The sequence below is a fragment of the Musa acuminata genome, chromosome BXJ1-2, assembly GCF_036884655.1.
Source record: "Musa acuminata AAA Group cultivar baxijiao chromosome BXJ1-2, Cavendish_Baxijiao_AAA, whole genome shotgun sequence".
Taxonomy (NCBI): Eukaryota; Viridiplantae; Streptophyta; class Magnoliopsida; order Zingiberales; family Musaceae; genus Musa; species Musa acuminata.
The window spans coordinates 20,215,033-20,236,295 of record NC_088328.1 but is presented as its reverse complement, the minus strand read 5'-3'; the positions used below and the strand labels follow the sequence as shown (position 1 = coordinate 20,236,295).

At 38.4% G+C, this 21,263-nt stretch overlaps 4 protein-coding genes across 5 annotated transcripts; 1 reads left to right on the top strand and 3 right to left on the bottom strand.

Annotated features, from left to right (window-relative positions):
* Positions 1-574: 574 nt before the first annotated feature.
* Positions 575-4,049, bottom strand: LOC103970964 (calcium-dependent protein kinase 26). 2 transcript variants are annotated; one of them, XM_009384876.3, is made up of 5 exons: positions 3,885-4,049; positions 2,515-3,242; positions 2,135-2,431; positions 1,244-1,648; positions 575-1,165 (listed from the first exon to the last, which is right to left on the bottom strand). In XM_009384876.3, the coding sequence occupies exons 2-5, from the start codon at positions 3,089-3,091 to the stop codon at positions 897-899; spliced, it is 1,548 nt and encodes a 515-aa protein (XP_009383151.2). In that variant the 5' UTR covers positions 3,092-3,242; positions 3,885-4,049; the 3' UTR covers positions 575-896. The 2 variants fall into 2 exon arrangements, with proteins under 2 accessions (XP_009383151.2, XP_018674980.2); XM_018819435.2 differs by having other exon boundaries at positions 2,515-3,144.
* Positions 4,050-11,853: 7,804 nt separating this feature from the next.
* LOC103970953 (uncharacterized) lies at positions 11,854-14,007 on the top strand. The gene has a single exon (XM_009384866.3). It carries the CDS (start codon positions 11,854-11,856, stop codon positions 13,915-13,917), a length of 2,064 nt encoding a protein of 687 aa, XP_009383141.2. The 3' UTR covers positions 13,918-14,007.
* Positions 14,008-14,558: 551 nt separating this feature from the next.
* Positions 14,559-16,418, bottom strand: LOC135597415 (pentatricopeptide repeat-containing protein At5g66520-like). The gene has a single exon (XM_065090336.1). The coding sequence runs from the start codon at positions 16,393-16,395 to the stop codon at positions 14,728-14,730; it is 1,668 nt and encodes a 555-aa protein (XP_064946408.1). The 5' UTR covers positions 16,396-16,418; the 3' UTR covers positions 14,559-14,727.
* Positions 16,419-19,756: 3,338 nt separating this feature from the next.
* On the bottom strand, positions 19,757-20,531 carry LOC135597417 (histone H3.3). The gene is made up of 2 exons (XM_065090340.1): positions 20,368-20,531; positions 19,757-20,271 (listed from the first exon to the last, which is right to left on the bottom strand). The coding sequence occupies exons 1-2, from the start codon at positions 20,437-20,439 to the stop codon at positions 19,933-19,935; spliced, it is 411 nt and encodes a 136-aa protein (XP_064946412.1). The 5' UTR covers positions 20,440-20,531; the 3' UTR covers positions 19,757-19,932.
* Positions 20,532-21,263: the final 732 nt, after the last annotated feature.

Sequence of the window (21,263 nt, the reverse complement as noted above, 5' to 3'; positions counted from 1 at the left end):
TAGTTTTTATTTATATTCATATTAAATCGAATTACAAAGTATGAAGTGCCCGAGTAATCTTTAAAAACCCTGACTTAGTGCTATTTAAGGATGATAAGTAGTGAAATCGTCAAATGAGGAAATATATCTATCTTTTTTAACACTAGAACATAACACCACCCAGCTATTTTGTTGTCGTTTGTAAGAGTAACTAGAGAGTCTTGACAAAGGAAATTTAAGATCACGTTTGATGAGAGTCTTTACTTCTTGGTGGTACCACTAAATGGACTGAATCGAATGAGAGATACATTCCTTGTGGAGAGGAAAGAAGGAAGCAGACATTGGTATGTGCAGGCACACTACGTACTGGAAAATGTTTGTTGTCCTCATCTGGGAAAGCAACCATGAAAGAGAGCTATTATCCTGTCAATAATTATCCTTAACAACATTTCATCCTGTTGATAGATAAACTTTCCACTTCAGCTGAGTGAGGAAACTTAAAACAAGCTGTCGTTCGTTGATGAAACCCAGCAACAGACCCACTGTCGAACCTCATGAGAAATATCAAGCTGCCTAAACAGATTTAGACCAACACTAGAATATCACTCAAGATTTGCTATGCAGTATACATCATTAAGTAAACAGTTGATACAAAGAAAAATGTTAGTTGTTGCGTACAAATCCCCAAATGCTTGTCTCACACTAGTGATTCACTATTAATACATGTATAACACAAAACACATACATTGACGGGCTCTACCGTATGCTAAACAATTTGAACGAGAGAAGAAAGTCAGCTAATCACGGACTTTCTAAACAAGGGCAGCCAGCTCAGTATCTCACACTCGAGTTAGACTGGCAAACTTGATATGAAGTATTAATCACAGACAGATTCATCAATCTGAGGTCTGTGGATGTCAGCAGACAAGGGAGGACCTGAGAGATGGTGAATCTGAGAGGTGTGTGCATGATGCCCACCGTATGACCGACTCGGAAACCACAAGGTCAAGCTGCTCTAGCTCTCCGAGCCCAATGGTGTGGTTCCTTCTGCTGTGGATGCCAATGCCTCTAGAACCAGTCACAGGAACCCTTCTAGCTTCAAGCCACTTGTGCTCCAATTCGCTAAAATCTCGACCAAAGCATGCAGCTGAGTCGGGCGACATAATGCGCTTCTTACAGCTGGCGTCTGCACATCCCACAGTAATATGAAAAGAAAATAATTAAGAAAGCACTATACAGAAAGAGCAACTGGAGAAAAAAATACCTGTCTTTGATGTGTCGGTCTTTGATTCATCACTTGTAAAACTGAATGTTTTTTGTTGCTCAGGTGTGAAGAATGCAAAACTTGGCATCACTGGTATTGGTGAGGAGAATCTGTGGTTGTCAGACTCACAACTGCTCTGGAAAGAGAAGCTGATCGTAGACGGGCAAGGAGTGTCAAAAATAACTGAAGAAAATGATGATCTACAAGTGAATGCAGGGGAAGAATGATCTGCCAGTGTCTGGCAGGAAACAAGAGAACCAGTACTAAAGCTGACATCACGACTTGCAGAGACAAGCGGGGTCGAGAATGAACAGCTACCCAGATCTCCCAGTGTAAAGCTGATTTCACAGCATTGCCCACATGGGACTTCATGTTGCTGCATGTGCTCCTTTATCCAGGAATGGTCTGTGAAAAAAAGAAGCCACCTCAAAGACTTGATAAACCAAGATAGAAGGGTTTGAATGGAGAAGAAAAATGCCTCGTAATGCAGGGGCCTCAAAAATGGGATGAGCTTGAACAGTTACTCCATAACTTCAATAGTGTATATGGAACAGAAACAGCTTTGTTAGCAAAAGAATCATTGTTGAGAATCACAAAATTACTGTCTTGGCAACATAATTCTCTTCATTGGAGTTTGTAACCTTGGCAGCCTAATTCTCTTCATTGAACTTTATAACCTATCATCGGGAAATATATAACAATATTTGGATAGTTTTAGTCATATACATTAGATGTTCAATGGTTAAAATTAATCAAACAGCACTTTTCCAATGGTTATTACCATTGAGCATAGTATCAAACTGCATGTAATCCAAATGGTCATGTTCCAGGTATAATATTATTAAGAAATTAATTCTATCAGATGAAGTCTGTCATACACTTATAGCTTACCTATAACTTGTTTAGCTGTGAGTCTCTTAGCAGGATCCCTGAAAAGCATTCCTCTAATTAATTCCTTTGCAGAGTCGGAAACACTTCTCCATGGATCAGATGGAAACCGTAGTTCAGCAGATCTAACTGATTCAAATATCTTTGACTTGGTCTTCCCCCAAAAGGGCGGCATCCCACTAAGAAGAATATAAAGGATCACTCCTGCACTCCATACATCAGCTGCCTCATTGTATCCCCCTGTCAAAACCTCCGGTGCTATGTAAAATGGACTTCCAACAGTCCCAGACAAGCTCTCCCCTGTTGATTACATTTAAAATTAATAGAAGCAAAATAAGTGATATAACAAACTGACTTAAGTGAATTAAGAATGATGGACATACCTGGCTTAATATAAGTAGCTAACCCAAAGTCTGCCAGTTTAATTGGTGAAGATGAAGACTTGGTAGCCATCAGAATATTCTCGGGCTTAAGGTCCCTGTGAACAACACCCTTGTCATGGCAGAACACCACGACTTCCATGAGGTGCCGGAACAGGACGGCAGCCTCACATTCAGGGAAGCAGCCGTGCTTCTCGAGGCGATCGAAGAGCTCCCCTCCAGCACAGAGCTCCATCACTATGTGCACATAGTCATTATCCTCATATACAGCCTTCAGGTCGACAACATTTGGGTGGCCAGAAAGCCAAGCCATGACCTCAATTTCAAGCTTGATGCTCCGAATATCCTCAGGGGTAACAAGGCGATCCTTTGCAATCGACTTGCAGGCGGCTGACTCACCAGTAAGCATGTCAGAGCAAGCCCTGATAACTCCGAATTGACCCCAACCCAATTCTTCATGTAAAGCATATCGGTCTTCAAGGTAAGAGATATGGGGGGTTTCTAGGATAGGATCATTGAGGCCAGGAACCTTGTAGCAGTTGTAGAGTGGATCTCTGTTGTTGCCCTTGGCAACAGCCATAAGAAGGAGCTCAAAGCTCCCTGTAATTGAATTTTTCGAGTACAAACAACTTCCTGATTCCAAGATGGGAACTTATTACAATCTCGTATTTGACATAAACCACTAGTATACACGCCACCAACTCAGTGAGATATGAAGGGCAACGGAGAACCTATGAATAATTGTTAAAAGATTACATGTTTTTCCTAGATATTAACCTAGATAACCAAGATCAAATCTCAATTAACATCGTAACATAGGAAAATATGACAAGAAAAGAATGAGGAAGTTCAAAGCACGAAGGACCGAACCGGAAAGGAAAAGAAAATTACAAACTTCAGGAAAAGTTAAAAGGAAAAAACAACTACTTTCTCAAATATGTCCCCAAAGTGTACCAAATCCAAGAGCTCAAATTAAACTCCAAGCGTGACACGATGCACGATTATAGAAATCCGACTCGGAAAAGAAGAAAGATGGTGCCATTACAGACTGCGAGACGAAAAAATCGATTTTTGTCACAGGTTCCAGAGAGTAGAACCAAAATAATTACTCACTCGCACCCCAGAACTGAAATCATGCAGATTTCAGAAAACCCTAACTGATCAATACTTCCCTACGAACCATAGTCACCCGGAGAAGCCCAGTTAGTTCATCCCTAAAAATCACGCGTTTGAACGGGCAACTCGCTCGGAATAGAATCAAAAATAGGAAATCCGTCGACAATCACAACTCCCAACCCACGAAAGTCCGAGATGACATCAAAAACTCGAAGAAAAAAAAAAGCATAAGAAAAAGCAAATCGATAAAAGATTACCTCGAATCGAGGAGAGAAAAGGATCAGGAGCCGAGGTGATCCAGCGGGTCTCAGTTCCGATGCATCCCTTTCGCCAACACCAACAAGAGACTTCACGGCCTTTCCGGGGCTGATGTCTCTTAAGCCCCTGTTTTGTTCTTCTAAGTGAGCAGAAGAGAATAATATCAATTGAATGGAGACTGCCTTTACGAAGAGAATAGTAATTTTATGTTTGTTTTAGGAGACGAAGAAGACGTTGACTAAACCTTGACTTGACCCTTATCCAATTCCACTTCTCTCATTGGTTTGAAATAATAACTATTATTATAATTCTGAAAATCATATTTCTGTATATATAATAATAAACGAAAATTTAAAAATTGTAATATTGAAAGATAATCACAATTGTTTTATGTAGTATAATCCTATATATATATATATATATATATATATATATATATATATATATATATAGTATTATTTGATTTAAATTTCTTAAGTACTTGGAGTGTATTAACCCCTAATAATATGAATATGATGATCTACATTATAAACCGTAGAATCATGAAAACTTATGGTCATAAAGGAGGTCAAGGTGAAGATCAAACTATTATGCATAATATAGTTAAGTTCAAATTGAAATCTAAATTATCATATAATTGGATACGTACATTTGAGTGTTAATATCGAATAAGATCACTCAAACTTTGCGAAACCTTCTTCTTTCCTCCTTATTGACTTACGAAGAAGGAATGAGAAAAGATATCTTGATAATAATATCTCTATGAGATATTGTCATTATATAGGTGCGAATAAAGGTTTTTTAGTTAAAAATAAAATTATAAAAATATATTAAAAGAGTTTCTCTCATTGTAATTATCTTCCAAGATTTGAATTTTCTTTTATTAATCGATAATCTAATTATATCCTTAATATATTTTATCCTAATTAATTAAACCACAAAATCTAATATACATCCACTTGACTTATTAATTAAGATATAAAACAAAGGGTTTAGAATCATAATAAAAAAAATTAAAATTTATTTAAAAAATAATTTTATCTAATTTGATTATTAAATTTTAAAAAGTATTTTATATGTGATTACTAATTTTTAAAAATTAATTAATAAGTCTACTAATTATAATAATACTATATTAGGTCTAATTGTTAATGTAAGTCATAATGATTGTATATAATTAATTTAATTTTTAATATATTATAACATTATTAATGTTTCCTAATGTAGTCCATACTAATTTTGTCTTGTCAAGATAATTCCATTATTACATTAAATAATAGCGTGTATATGTATAAATATATATAGGTTGGTAGAAATAAATAATTTTTAATTATATAAAAATATTAATTATGATGTTCGTTCAAGCATGAATTATCATATCATTTATAGGTTGCTCATACATCTCATCATAAAAATATGTTCCTTAAAAGACCTTAGGTTATCAATAATTAATTAATACTATGAAACTTAGGTTATCAATTAACACTAATTGTTTTCAGACTTATTTTCTAACCAATTAAGTTTTTTTTGTTCATTTACTTAGAATCGTTAGAGTATTTGTCATTAAAACAAAATTATTACAATATTACGATAAAATATTTTCAATGGTTTAATAATTAAGTCGATTACATGTGAAATTTCATACTCACAGAGCCTAATTAGTGACTTCAAAGTATATCAGGGAATCAACTTTCATTATTAATTATATGATAATAGATTATTTTATATTTTTTATATATTATCTCTCTAGCTAACATATGATATAAACTCAAGACAATTTACGAAATCAATATCTAAACATTTTATTATTTAAAGATAAATAAACCTCCAATATATGAACATATAGTCTTTCGTATCCCTCGTAGATATATTACTAATTTCTTTGCAAATGTATTTATCTATCTACAAATGTATCAAAAATTTTAAGAGCTCTTATTGGATTTTTTTTTTTTTCCCTTCTACATCATACATAAAATGAACTAAGAAATTGTCTAGTATTTATCTCAATTTTTCAAGAATATTTTTCTGGAAAAAAGAATTTTCAAAATAATTAAATCAGAAAACATGTTTACGAAATTTTCTTGCAAGTAAAGTTAGTTAATTGAGGATTTAAAAAATACATGTTAATTTCAAAGAGTATATTGTTTCATCAGTATGTGAGCTCGCAAAAGCAGATGTATGCTATTAAATCCTCAAAGGTTATGCTAATCGTATTATATTGAAGGGTCACTTGAAAAATAATAATAGACTTTAATAATTCATATAGAGAAGAGATAGTATAAGAATGATATCACTCACTCTCATGGTTCAGTTAATTGCCACATATATAAGAATGATGCAGTGATCTTGTTCTTCATCTATCACAATCTTTATTTAATGTCTTTCCCTTGTCTTTAGCCTTTGACAACTAAGCTAATCCTAACCTTCTTAACGCTACCATTCATTTTGATCATCTTTTTCTTCACTTAATGATCGAGAAATGATATCCCACACAAACATGTTTTTTTTTCTCTTCGAGACCTAAATTATCAAAAAAGTAATAGATGATGTGGGGAAGATGAAAATCGTCTTGATATTTATGACTATAGATCGAAAAGTTGGAGTACATATGGGAAACCAAGTTTTTTTGGTTGCACTAATTGGTAGCAATTCATGCAGTTCTTCGATTCATTCCAATCTTCCATGTATTTGTAATAAAAGGAGAAGATATGATACCTGCAAAGAAGAATTTTAGTCCGACAAGCCCATGTCTTTTTCGCGAGCACATGAAGCATATACTACAGCATATGCGCCTCTTTCCATCCATCCCTTTACAATGGAGAGAAGAAAAGAAGGAGAATATGTCTTCTGACTCCCCCACTGGCCTTCTCTCCTTCACTCACTCTCCACATCTTCCTCTCACCTTAAAAGCTGCCATGAAGAAACGCACAACGCCACGAAGAATCACATACTGAGGCTGCAATCTGAGAAATGGACTTCAGGATTAAAAGGGAGCCTCCTTGAGGCTGCTGTGGGAGAGGGATATCCATGGCATAACCCTTCCAAGTACCCTGGCATATGCCACTGATTCAGGGGCTCACAATGCTGTCCCTGACCCGAGAGGTTGCCCTATAAGAGACCGCAAGAGAGGCGAAGAACAGTGTGGAGAAGCAGCAAGCGAAGCAAATAGATAAGAGTTCGCGAGTTAAGCGAGCCAGTTGTGGGGCTTCTCTCCCTTGGCAGGTGACTCAGAGAGAAAGGAGGTAAGGTTGAATGCATCGGTGATGCATTTCCTCCGATGAGTCAATGACCTGCCAAAGGAGACTTGCCCTACGACTGGCTTCAGCTTAGAGCACCGACCAATGCTGTTGCCGCTTCTCATGCACGATGCAAGGTGAAGTACGTGCATTCTTTAGATATCTTTGTGCTGCTTCATCGAAGCTTATCTCTTCGAGTAGAAAGTGAGAGAAGGGAAAAGTCATGAACTGTGCATCATGTAACTATGTCTTCTTGCTGACTATATAGAGAGAGTCATTTACAAACGCATCTTAGCAAACACAGTCTTGTGACTGAAGCTTAGACATTTTTCACAACTGCTACTTGAAGTGAAGTGGTCAATCTTTGTGAAGGGAAGCAATTAAATGAATTGCCGTAGATTTAGGATTAATATCAGCAGCTAATCTTAAGCATCAACATCTTTGCTGTCTGGGTTTTGGTAAGGCAGTTCTCATCCTTGTGTAAAGTAGTACATGAAGAACTTTTATTACGGAAAATAAAAGCTCCACATCAGTCCCTTTGATCCAACCAGTATTAATCATCAGTATAAGGATAGCTAATTTGTCTAGCAAAACTGAAACATGATGGTAATGTCTTTGGTGTGAGTTATGTATGGCCTATTCCTGCCAAAAACCTTACAATAGCAATTTATTGTGATGGAAACCATAAGTGAGCTTAGAAAGAGATCTTTAGAAAGCATCCATAAATGTTGGGCTAGCATTATATATATATATATATATATATATATATATATATATATATATAGATATGGATCCTTAAACCATATCTGTTTGTCGATAAACATTATGAAATTCACATTTAGATGTTTGTGATTATTTTGTCATAGAAATCATTTGTCATTGTATTTGTTCTCAAAATTTAATCATTAAGTACCAAGCCTTCATTAAGATTTTAGGATTGGTGAGGGCTATTTCATGCCAACTTCATCAATGTGTTTGACACCAAAAGTTCATTTAGCAGAATATTAAGAAAATAAAAACGATGAAAATATATTCAAGTAGCGTTTAGGAAACTGATAGTGTTAGTAATTTCCATTATGTTTGGTTAAAGTACACCAATTTTATTTAGTCTTGCATGGTCATATTTATGTTTGTAGGGTATTGTAGAAAGATTCACAAGTATTTTGAGAAGGGGGATGGATTTTAGAATTGATGAGGGGTTTTATGGTGTCTTATAGGAAGATCTTCAAAATAAACTGGTTAAATTTATTTCCATTACCTTAATAATTCAAGAAGAAAACAGTGCTAATGTCTCTTTTATGTTTAAGCTAGGAAACTTAACATCCACTTTATACAGGATTAACAACCAAAGATCAAAGAGATGACTTAAGCATCACTTCCCTTGCAACAAAGAATTAAAAAGAAAATTATTTTTTTTAAAAAAATAAGCATATATTCCTCCTTGAAACCTAATTGTATTACATCAAGAACAATCATCCTTGTTTTAAGTTCATCAGAATTTCCTGCATGATCCCATTTTCTCTAAGGATGCATAAATATTCTCAAGTCAAGCCAGTTGAAACATCTCTCTCTCTCTCTCTCTCTCATGCCAGTCTTGACCACAAAAGGTTTTAGAAACTGGAGCTTTAGCTTTTCTTAGATCACAGAGTCTCCTATTCTCAACTTGTGGGAAGTCTATGCAGATGAAGAGACTTAGCCATAAAGGCTGGGGGTTGTAATTTGGTAGGATTAGTTATCAGTCTAAATCTTCCCAAAGAAAAAAACAGTGTGTGACAAACCTTTACTTACTATCAATCCTTCCCAGTGGATGTTATTCTCATGGCAGTGACTGCAAATCTGAAAGACTTGTGGCCGGGTTCAAACAACCATGGTGTCCTAATGTGCACCATGATCGACATACAAGTTGCAAGTTCCCCTCGCTTGCTGGTAATCAACAAGTCAAATCCTTTATAGCTCACGAAGAAGGATTTGCCAAGCCCGCGTCACACCAAGACTTGAGAAGATTAGACGCAAACCACACGTGCAAAAGGAGATCAGCTTTTATTTTTTTGCTTGAAATAATACAAGGAACAATATACAATAATCAAATTATAAGCACTCTTCTCCGATCAAGCCATAAAGACTCCATAATTAATCTAAGGAATGGAAGAGAAAAAAAATGAGAATAGCAGCTCATACTTTTCCTCCTCCTCCTTTTGAAATAGATGATTGGTGTCATGGACTAAGTAGGAAGCCATGTTTGAATTTGGTTTCTCATCTATTGCATGATTGAAAGAGAAGTTTGACTTAAATAGCTTGAGTTAGCCAGTCAACTACTCAAACTTTTCCTGAAAGAGAACTAAGAAATTCAGAACATTTGACCATGCTGATTTTGGATTTTTTTATGTCAGATATATACTTAGATTGCTAGCTTGGATATAATAGACTATTGGCACAAGAAATTTGAATTAAGATGCACCATGTGACATCAACCAAAATTGAAGAATTCTGCAGTAAATTTAAAATTTGATTCTGGCTATGACTATGAACTCCTTCGTTTGAATCCATCATTGGATACCACATCATCTGTCCCATCTATTAATTTCTCATCAAGGAAGAACCAGTTGATATGGACCCAATTATACGGTATGTGGCCACCTGTTGGAGGTTGTAAAAGTAATTTAATATGAGTACTTTGTGTGTTAAAGAATATAAATGAACATATCCTATCAAACCAACACATATTAAGAAAATAAATTAGTAGACAGTCCAAATAATTATGTATCAACATGAAAATGCCTTGACTAGTAATGAGAAAAATGTGATAAAGAGTAGTTTAAGCTATATTATGGTATGCTATGATACAATTTCAATTGATTTATCACTGCTTTCAAAAACTTGTTAGGAAAGAGTCCACCAATCACTATTTAAACTCTTAACAATATGTAAGTTTAAGCTTTTAGATAGATCATGAAAAGTCATCCTGCCATATGGCAGGAACAAGAGGTTTCTGTGTGAATACAAATAGCCTCAAAAACTCAAGAAAATGCTCCTACAGAGACATCAAGCCATGGATAGTGTTATGTGTTGTTTTCTTTTCTCTGAAAAGAAAAATCTAAAATTAAGGTTTGTTCAGGCATTGGCAAACTTGGAATGGTCAAAGTCCCAAATTTACTTCTCTTAGAAAGTTGAAAGAATCCTACTTCCAATTTATTATACTTTGGAATGTGATTTATCCACGCATCGTTGTTTGATGACAGAGAAAGATGGTGCAGACATTCAAAGAGACTGACAAGACATTACAACAAAACAAAGCCCAAAGGGAGAAAAGGTGAAGCGTCGTTCGCACCTAAATGATGCAAAGTAATTTTGTTGACATACCCAAAAGCCGCGTTGCCCAGTCGTGCTTGTGAGGGAGGAGATGACCCCAACATGTGGGCCCCAACTTCACCCCTCCAACCGACGCACGGGTAGGCAATGCACGTGACGAGGAATCATGTAGAGAAAGCATTGCTTATTGCTTGCAAGCACAAGCTGGTCCCGTCTCGCCACCTGAAGTCAACCCATTGACCCGAACAAGAGAGATGCTATGCTGCTTGCACCAAACAGAGAACAGGATTCCATGTTTAATCATTCGCATGTTGAATGGCCAAAATTTGCAGACCCCTTTGGGACACCACATTCCAGATATTTTCGAGTGTCATCGGGCACGATATTGGCTATAGCCATCATATCTTTATTAAAACACGAAAATTTCAGCTCTGAGGTCACTCACATGGATTGGACAATATCTTCCACCAAGAAGCGGATAAACTTTCAGCTCTCCCTCAGAAGCAGCCAGAGATTGAGGAAGGGACCTGGTTTGGAGCAGGAACATTTGACCTGGCTGGGTTCAGGTGGTAATGTAATCAAGCATAATAAATAGACAGCAAAAGAAATATAAAATGAGGCCTGCTATGTTCTGAAAAATTAAATTACTTGTTTAAAGTAAGCTATTTGCTGACACAGAGCAGTCTGCTACCAAAATGCATTATTTAGGTCTTGTAGAGACAGCATGGCTGAATCAAAAAGCTTCCGCAAGTCACAGTTACCTAAAAAGCATCCTATGAGCAAGGATTTCTGGCTGAACAATCCTTGTTAAGCAGCTGAAAGACCAATTCAAGAATCACACACATTTAGATGTCAAACAGCTGAAAGGAAGCAATTAAGCCATGTCACGCGTTAGGCTAGCTGCCACCATCAGAGCGTGCTTGTAGCCATCCATTACAGTGACCGACCTGTCCACTTGCGTATGCACTCTTACAGCATGTATAATCTGATACAATGACCAAACCAACCTCCAGATCTTTTTCATAGATGCAAAAAATCTGTTATACATTGTAGCAAGCAGTAAATCCATCTGAAGCTTGAAATTGACCATGTAGGTAAAAATAATTGCATGGATAAAGGTGAAGCATCACTCCAAGATAAAAATGGTATGGAGAAGCAGCCAGTCACAGTATGTACCCTTATCGTCTTCCGGTCAAGGAGGTACAAGCATCTACTTATCCTTAACAGTGATGCATACTTGTGTTGAGTAATTGGGCAGTAGGTCTAAACCTGCCATTTTGGATGTTAAAAGGGAATAAAGAGCCTAAAAGATGTCCCACTCTTAATATCAACTTAGTCTGCTCGGAAGATATCAGAAGCAAGAAAGTTGTATTTATCTAAGCCGACTAGTTCCCTGACAGTACCTCTCTTCCCATGAAACGCCATGCTCTTCTTCATCCACAAGTACTTCAGAAGGCTGATGAAGGCTACTGGAGGAGACAAAGAAAGCAACAAGCATGAACAAGGAGGTGAAAATAAGATAGAGGAGCCCTCTGAGGCATGTGCCACCGGCTGCTGTTCCATACCTTTACTAAATCTGGTTGAATCCGGCAACACAAAGCGGCAGAGGAGAGCCACCACCACTAGGATCTCACGCTTGAACTTTGTGAAGCTGACGACAGATTCCATCTTCCCAAACACCAACTTTGTCAACGACGAGTCCCTGCCTGCCTTTCCTGATGCCTTCTCCAGCTTCATCACAGTCTACCCACAGTATGGTGAGACACAGCAAGCAGATCACATCAGGAACAGCGAATATTATCATCTCTCGAGCCATGTCTGCCTCGACTATACTGGATTCAGCCTATTCTCCCACTCACAAATGCACTCCTCTGTAGCATCCTCATCCTCTAATCCTCCACCTTCGACCCTCTTGCAGCCTCCAGTCTTCAGCATCTCTTACCAGTCAGCAAGCTTGAAATCTCAAGTGCAGTATGGGAACCAGGATACTGCTCTGGAGTCGTCAATTAGGAAGAGAATCATGCATTTCCTCAACATACTGGACGATGAATACAGCATGGTCTGTACTGCAAACAGGAGTACAGCTTTCAGGCTGTTGGCAGAATCCTACCCATTCCATGCCAACAAGGGGTTGCTATGTGTATATGATTACGAGAGCGAAGCTGTGACTGCAATGATCGAGAGCGCCCAAAAGAGAGGAGCCAAAGTCACGTCTGCTAGCTTCTCATGGCCAAGTCTGAGGATTCATTCTGGGAGCTTAATGGAGAAGCTAAGCAAGAGAAAGAAAAAGAAAAGAGGACTATTTGTCTTCCCACTTCAATCCAGGATTACCGGGGCCAGGTATCCTTACCTATGGATGACTGTGGCCAAGGAAAACGGATGGCAGGTTGTGCTGGATGCATGTGCTCTGGGGCCGAAGGACCTTGACACCCTTGGACTGTCGCTGATCCAACCAGACTTTATCATCTGCTCTTTCTTCAAGGTGTTCGGCGAAAATCCATCTGGGTTCGCAGGGCTCTTCATCAAGAAGTCCAGCATTGCAATGTTGGAGCCATCAACGATCGCCAGGAGCATTGGAATAGTCAGCATCATCCCAGCAAGAAGGCTGTCACAGCAGACCGATGATTATTCAGGAACAGACTTGGATGCTCACTCGTCCAGAAACCAATTCGAGGAGGATGATATCGAGACAATTAGTTCATTCTCTGGTCCAATTCCTACACAGATCTGTAACGGTTCTGCTGGTGCAGATGATGTGTTCGGTGAAAGTGCTGTCACAGAAAAACAAAAGCAAGTCAAGAAGTCAAACCAGGGTGAGAGTTCCAAAGCACAAGATGAGAAAGAAGAAACATCATCAAGTATAGTAGAACTAGAATTGGACCATTCTATGCAAGCAGTGGAGACCATGTCTGGAGCAGACAAGAGTATGGAGATTGTGTGCAGAGGATTAGACCATGCAGACTCACTGGGTCTGCTACTCATCAGCAGCAGACTGAGATGCATCACCAACTGGTTGGTCGTTGCTTTGAAGAAGCTGCGGCATCCTCATTCAGAAAGTGGCCATTCCCTGGTTAAAATATACGGTCCACGAATAAAATTTGACAGGGGGCCTGCATTAGCTTTCAATGTGTTTGACTGGAAAGGAGAGAAGATCAAGCCTGCATTGGTACAAAAGCTTGCTGATCGAAGCAACATTTCTCTTAGTTGTGGATTTCTGAATAATATTTGGTTTGCAGACAAATATGAAGCAGAGAAGGATAAAGTCTTGGAGAGAAGATCATCCTGTGAAATAACAATTGCAGGTAACAAAAAGAAAGAAAATGTTAATATGGGAATAAGTGTCGTAAATGCTTCCCTCAGTTTCCTCACTAACTTTCAGGATGCTTATAGACTATGGACTTTTGTTGCTAAGTTTCTAGATGCAGATTTTGTTGAGAAGGAAAGATGGAGATACATGACTCTGAACCAGAAAATGATTGAGATTTAGTATGATTGAGCTGGATTGTCTGTAGTTGTCTGTTTTCTGCTTGAAGTTTCCACAGAGCACTGAATAGTGAATATACATTCTTTTACCGTACTACCTTGTTCAGATAAAAAAGTATTGATTTGGGAATGGAATGTCAGTCAGTCATTCTTCCTTTATTTTTTTCAGGGGGGTCAAAAAGTGAATATATGAATGAATATTCATGAGATTAAATTAAACAAATTGATGGGATAAGACATTTTTGAATTGAACTATTTTAAGATTGTCATCGATTAAATAAGGAAATCTCACTTTGGAAAAGAAAGGAAGTTAGACACAAATGCAAACATAAGATTTACTTCTGATAATTTTTTAGTATAGTCTACTTGAATAATCAAGTAAATTCAATAACAACATGCTTCGTATTAGCCTAGAGAGTTTCAAGCATATTGATATCTCTTAAACATATAAATCAGTTGGCAAGCTGAAGCATCCGAACATTATAATCTCAAAAAGCTTAGTAAGAACTTACTAGACTAGTTTAGGTAGCATACTTCTTGTTTATTGCAGTGTAAGAGACCGGTGTGAACTTGGTATTGTGCCACTACATGTCTAGCTTCATCGATGTTAGATCAGTTCCACTCACAAGTTATTGGTGAGAAATCTTCCACAAGAAAATAATCCATCTTCAGTGATAACTTCTCAGAAGTACAAGAATCCTTCTTCGAAAGATATCCGGTGGGCCATGGAAAACCAATATTACAGCCTGAAAAACTACCAAGTACCAACAACCAACTACATTTAGCTTCAATGATATTTTCCTGTCATTTAAGGTCACGTTGCATGAAATTTCAACCGAACATACTCAGCCTGAAGGTTATCAGCATCATGATGAGGAAAATTATATCTCAATTCAACATTAATCGCATCTAAAACCCACTCAATTTCATTTCTCAGATCCTTGGGCACTCTTTTGGCAGAAAATTCAAGCACCTGGCCATCAACCTCAATCATACTGCAACCTGGCGTAGTTTTCCTTATCCCACACTCTTCCATAAAAGACCTAATTCTCTTCACATCCCCAAACCTTTTAGCCTTGGCACAAATATCTGAAAGTGTTATATAGAAAGCATGATTCTGAGGATCCAATCCTATCAAATAATTAGCCACCCGTTCTCCAACCTCCATGTTTCCGTGCATCCTACAAGCACCAAGTAATGCCCCCCAAACAAACGAATCTGGTTCCATCGGCATGCTTCTTATGAGCCGTTCAGCTTCTTCAAAAAGAGCTGCTCGGCCAAGTAAATCAACCATGCATGCATAATGCTGTGGCTGTGGCTCAATCAAGTAAGTAGCTTTCATCCTATCAAAGCACCAAAGCCCTTTCTCTACCAATCCCGAATGAGCACAAGCCCTCAGCAGAGCACCGAATGTTACATGGTTAGGCATCACCCGATGCCTCTCCATCTGTTCTAGAAGAGCAAAAGCCTCCTCTGCAAGTCCATGGACTGCAAATACCAAGATCATAGCCGTCCAGGCCAAAACATCCTTCTTTGGCATCTTCTCAAATACCTCAATAGCTCTCTCCACACACCCACACTTTCCGTACATGTCGATCAAAGCGGTCCCAATCACGACATCAAACTCCAAAGACTGCTTCTTCAGATAACCATGCACCCACTTCCCCTGATCTAGCGCTCCCAAAGAAGAACATGCTGAGATAACACTTGAAACGGTGACCTTATTGGGTTTCGCATTATCATCATGCAGAATCAGCATCTCATGAAACAAATCCAATGCCTCCCTGGACCGCCCAGCCTGGACGAACCCAGTGATGATCGAATTCCAAGTGATCACATTCCTCTCCCTCATGCCAAGAAAAAAATCCAACGCCAAGTCCAGCTCTCCGCATCTCAAGTACCCGATCAGCATCGAATTCCAAGAAACAATGTCTTTAAGAGGCATTACCTCGAACAATTTACCGGCGCAATCAATAAGCCCACAAGTAGCGTACATATGGATCATAGAATTCTGAATATAAACATCGGTGTGAAACCCGAGCCAAAGTATGTGCACATGCAAGCTTTGCCCGACGACGGAGTCGAGAATATGAGAGCAATACCTGAATAAGAAAGGGAAGGTGAGGTGGTCGGGACGGACACCAGAGGAGAGCATTTGGGAATAGAGGGAGAGAGGGTTGAGATGGGAGCAGAAGCCGAAGGAGTTGGCTCGAATGAGGGCGTTGTAGGCGAACAGAGTGGGCGCAGCGGGGAGGCGGCGGAAGAGGACGGCGGCGTAGTGGAGGGAGGAGGAGGAAGAGGGGGAGGAGGCGGAGGCGAAGAGGAGGCGGGTCAGGACAGCTGCGGTGGCATCGTGGCCGAGCGAAGGGCGAGCGACGATGATTCGGGCGTGGATTTGTTGGAGTTGTCGAAGGCTGTGACAGCGGTCGATGAGGCGGGCGAGGGCGGTCGTGAGCGGGAGGGCGTTCGCGTGCCCGCCCATCCCATGTCACATTCAACACCTTGTCCACGCATGACAATATTGTCACCGCTTTTATATAATTATTTAATACAGAATGCTATTGATTTATTATTTATAGAAGAAGACATACTACTCTTTGTCAGATAAGATATTATTTAATGATTTAAAATTATGAAGCCATTGAAGTATATTTTGGGCAAAATTGAGAAGACCAATTTGATCATTTTGGAAAACTAGGGGTCTTTCTTGGTGAGTCGTCCCGTCATATTCCCCCCTATATGATCGATCTCTTTAGCTCTTTTCCATATAAGTCTCCAATCTCCACCCTATTCATCATCCCAAGCAGGAGGCCTGCTCATCGATTTCACCCTTTTCACCATCTCGTGTTTCTTCTTCGACGGCAAAACGTCGCCGCCTCAATGAAGCAGGCTTGAAGATGGTATCATGCGAGAGGAGAGCAACGAGTAAAAGGTAAATTATCCCGTACGCCCCACATCACTTTACATTGGGTTGCCTGCCTCAGTATTCTTAGACTCTTCTCGTTGATTTCTTTATATCAGTTTGGTCCAATATTCCAAATATCGCAAGCGGTGACTGTCTGCAAGTTAGGTTTGTACAGAATTCGTGTTTCCAGTTCTACTAGTTTAGATGGTGCTTGGAATAGTGACAAGATAACTCCGTAAATAGGTTATAATCTTAATCACTTTTGGTTAATGCAACTGCATTGGTCTATTCATTCAGCAATTCATGTACCTATATCTTCTACAATTTGTTGCTGGAGAAACATTGGTGATAGAAGTAGGATAAGGAAACCCATCTTGCAATGTAGTGGCATGAGCTACAATGGTGGAGGAGCTGCGAGCTTTTTACTTTGTTTAGAAGCAATGGAGACGCCTGATGAATGTGTTGGCTTGTGTCCTCTGGTTTGGGCATGTAGAAGGGCCACTGGCCCTTTACACTTAGTTCACCCAGGTGAACAAAGGGACTCCCAACACATTCATCAGGCGTCCCTTTGTTGTCACAGGGTTGTCAAAACTATGAAGAAAACTATGGAACCTGATAAAGGGTTTGGCTAAGCCTAAAAGTAGCAAAACAACTGCCCTTAATTGATTTGGATCAATTTTCTAAGTATTTTATGTAAATACCTTTTTTGTTTTTTATCAGCCTAATAATTTTAGAATCTTAGAAAGTTTAGGAAATCCTAAGACATGATTGTAAGCCGGTAAGGCTCATTGGGGGCTTTGTTATTGGCCTTCTCATTAATACGATAAAGTACTAGTTGGTATGTTAGTTTTCTTGTTTACAGTCTTTGCAAGGCTTCTTCTCCACCTTGAATTGAAGAAGCACATGTTCAAGTCTATATGCTAATATTTTGTTAAAAAAGGATGGTCTTGATCAACAATTCTGCAGGTTTCTATGAGGACAACCATGGCCAAATAAACCTCCACTAACACTTGTGTTGACAAAGAAACATGTCCCCTTAGAGATATACTCAATGTGAAAGTTAAGGTGCAAACCAAAAGCATCATTCTAACATAATTATGGGGTCTTTACTGATTGTTTGTCGTTGATCATATGTAAAATTGGATATCTTTTGCAAGAATTGGTGTATAATTATTTTATTATTTTGGGCTAGGCTTTTAGCTCAGAGCTGAGTAGTACTCTATAGAATTAGGATTTTGTTTTACATATATATTCCTCAAACAAAAATAGTAAATAATGAATGTTTTCTTTGTCATAAATATCCCTGTGAAGTCATAAAACTAAAAATATGTTTTTAGTGTTAGCTGCTTTATATAGGCTATTAGATATCTATCATTAGTGGTCAAGACCAAGGGATAGTGCATGTATTAATTGGTCTATCAATTTTATTAAATCTAAGTCACTGATTAAAATATTTAAGTTAAAATTAATAATAATATATCCATTTTTGATATAGGATTAATCAAAGTGTTACATTAAATGTTAGTAAATAATTGATAAAAAATTTCTTTAGACCAAATACTCATATTTTTTTAAATTATTTTTTTTCCTATTTAAATTTATTGGATATTGGCAAATGAAGATATTGACTCTTGCTAGTAATGTCTTAGTATCAAATTGTGCCTTAAAATGGGTTCATGATAAAGATGAATTATATGATAGTGGATTTATCACACATAGTTAAAGAATTGAAAATTGTATCAACAATAGGAGAAGGCAAGTGATGCTAGCAAGGTTAAATCATTTGATACCCTCTCCTCTCTTTTTTTTAAAGCACTACCCATCATCTCCTGCCTTAGATGTAAGTAATAATTATAAATGCAGATATCTTCTTGCTCCATTAACAAAATTGCAGATGTAAGACAACGTTTAGAAGATTAGCTTCTACCCCAAGCATATCCTACAAAGATGGTGATGACCTGATTATGAATGAAATCTCCCGGACTGAGGAATGATGTTTCCTTCACAACTTTGCAATGCCTATTCTACCAAATTTTGATATATACGTCCCACAGAAATTTACTGATCCTCGAACCATAGAAGATTTCTATTTTTAGAAACAAGAGCTAAAAATTTATGATACTTCTCGACATCTATTAATGCATATTCATAATAATGTTATCTTTGGTGAGTACTCCCAAATTTATTTTTCTTTTTTTTGTTTGCTTACCAAACAATGGATATCATTTTTTGTTTCTTTGGCATTGCCAAACGGGTTCCCTGTCAGAGAATAGAAATAAATTGTCCTATCATGATATGAACAGTATTCCAAGTACATGCAGCTTAGCCAGCATGTTTATGTTGAGACGCATTACAATGTTTACTTTTAATTTCAAAGAGAGTGCATTTATTGACGGTAGAAACTACAACGATGCAATTGTCATTTTATGTAAATCGCTATTTATCCAGTTATTATTTTCCAGAATAAACTTTGTCGGAGAATTATTCTCCGCCCCCAAAATTTTCACGTGCAACAAATCACATTCATTGCACAAATTAACTGCATTGTTCATTTACATCATTCTTATACAGCCAATTCTATACGCCAATAATGATAGCATATGGCTGAGAGCACGTCGAATGTGAAATTTCAAACCTGCTCTTCAACTGATCAAGAACTTTGGGAATTTACAAGGGCATTTGTTGCTCTTCCAGCAGCCGAGATTGCAAGATTACAAGGACTATTTTTCCATTGAATCCGCCTGCTCCAATTCCAAATCGACAATCTATCGAAAGACACCGCTAGATCGGTCCGTTATGAGACATCAACGCATGAAACAAGGAGGGGGTTGCAGAAGGTTTTATTCACCATAAAATGCCAAGAATTATCGCACAAATCATCATGGAAATCACGACCTATCTTATGAGCATGACCACAATCTAAACGAACAAAGATAAATGAAATATTAACCCACACCAATAATTGCATGTAGTTTCCAGTAATTTACAATTAGATTAGCTATCATATATAAAGGTCCACAGAACACGATCAGAAATTTATCTATTTAGTTATTTTCCTAAGAGGATCAATCCATCGACGAGAAAAGGAGGGCTAAGCTATCATCCATCGAGGTCTTAAGCACGTTCACCACGGATACGGCGGGCGAGTTGGATGTCCTTGGGCATGATGGTGACCCGCTTGGCGTGGATGGCGCAGAGGTTGGTGTCCTCGAAGAGCCCTACCAGATACGCCTCCGCCGCCTCCTGCAGCGCCAACACAGCGTGGCTCTGGAACCGAAGGTCGGTCTTGAAATCCTGCGCGATCTCGCGCACCAGCCGCTGGAAAGGCAGCTTCCGGATCAGCAGTTCCGTGCTCTTCTGATACTTGCGGATCTCACGTAGAGCCACCGTCCCCGGTCGGTACCTGTGGGGCTTCTTCACACCGCCGGTCGTCGGCGCCGACTTCCTCGCGGCCTATACACACGGAACCCAAACAAAACAGGTAAGCCGGATAGATCTCTGCAAACCGAAACGGGTAACCCAAACTAAACGGGAAGACGGGACGCATACCTTGGTGGCGAGCTGCTTCCGGGGCGCTTTGCCGCCGGTGGACTTGCGAGCGGTCTGCTTCGTACGGGCCATCGATCACCAGGAACAACACAAGCTAGGGTTCGCCGATCTCAAGTCACGGACCGAGGATGGAACAGAAGAGAAAGCCGACTCGTAACGGAAGTAAAAGGAAACGAACGATTTATTTATAGGGAGATGCGACGAGGCGGTCGAGCGAGAGGATGTGTATCTGACGGCTGCAGATGCGTTTTAGCAAGCACACGATCCGTGTGCTTTCTTCCGGTTGGTGACAATGTTCGAACGAGGATAGGTGAGCTGTCAGCTTCCTTAATTAATAAAACATCCGGTTAGATTGGACGGCGAAGATTCGTGTGCTCGAATCGAACGGTCCAAGACAGTGATCAGGACGGGCAACCTGAAGTTTAATTCAGATTTAATCGGAATCCAATGCAAATTAATGTCTAATAAACTAAAATTAACAAGTGTTTAATAAATATTTAAGACAACCTTTATTTGTCACGATAATAAATATTAAATAAAAATATAATATTAAATAAACATGGCTAAAATGTTTGATTGTGCCCGCATCACTAAACTTGGTAGTTCATTTAGAAAATAATACTTTTGGACTGGAAAAAAGGAGAAAATAAATATCGATAAAACAATATGTTTATTTACAAGATATATTTTTATATATAAAAAAATATAATCATTACATTAATGATAAACAAAATATTATTATCAACTGTATAATAACTAATGTTTTGCTAAGATATCATAACAAAGACGGCACAATAATTAGAAGAAGAATAAAAGGATCATACGATCGTTTGATTTCTAATGCCGTCCTAAAAGTTTCACTTGTTATTATCATTTCATTTATATCAAAATCCACC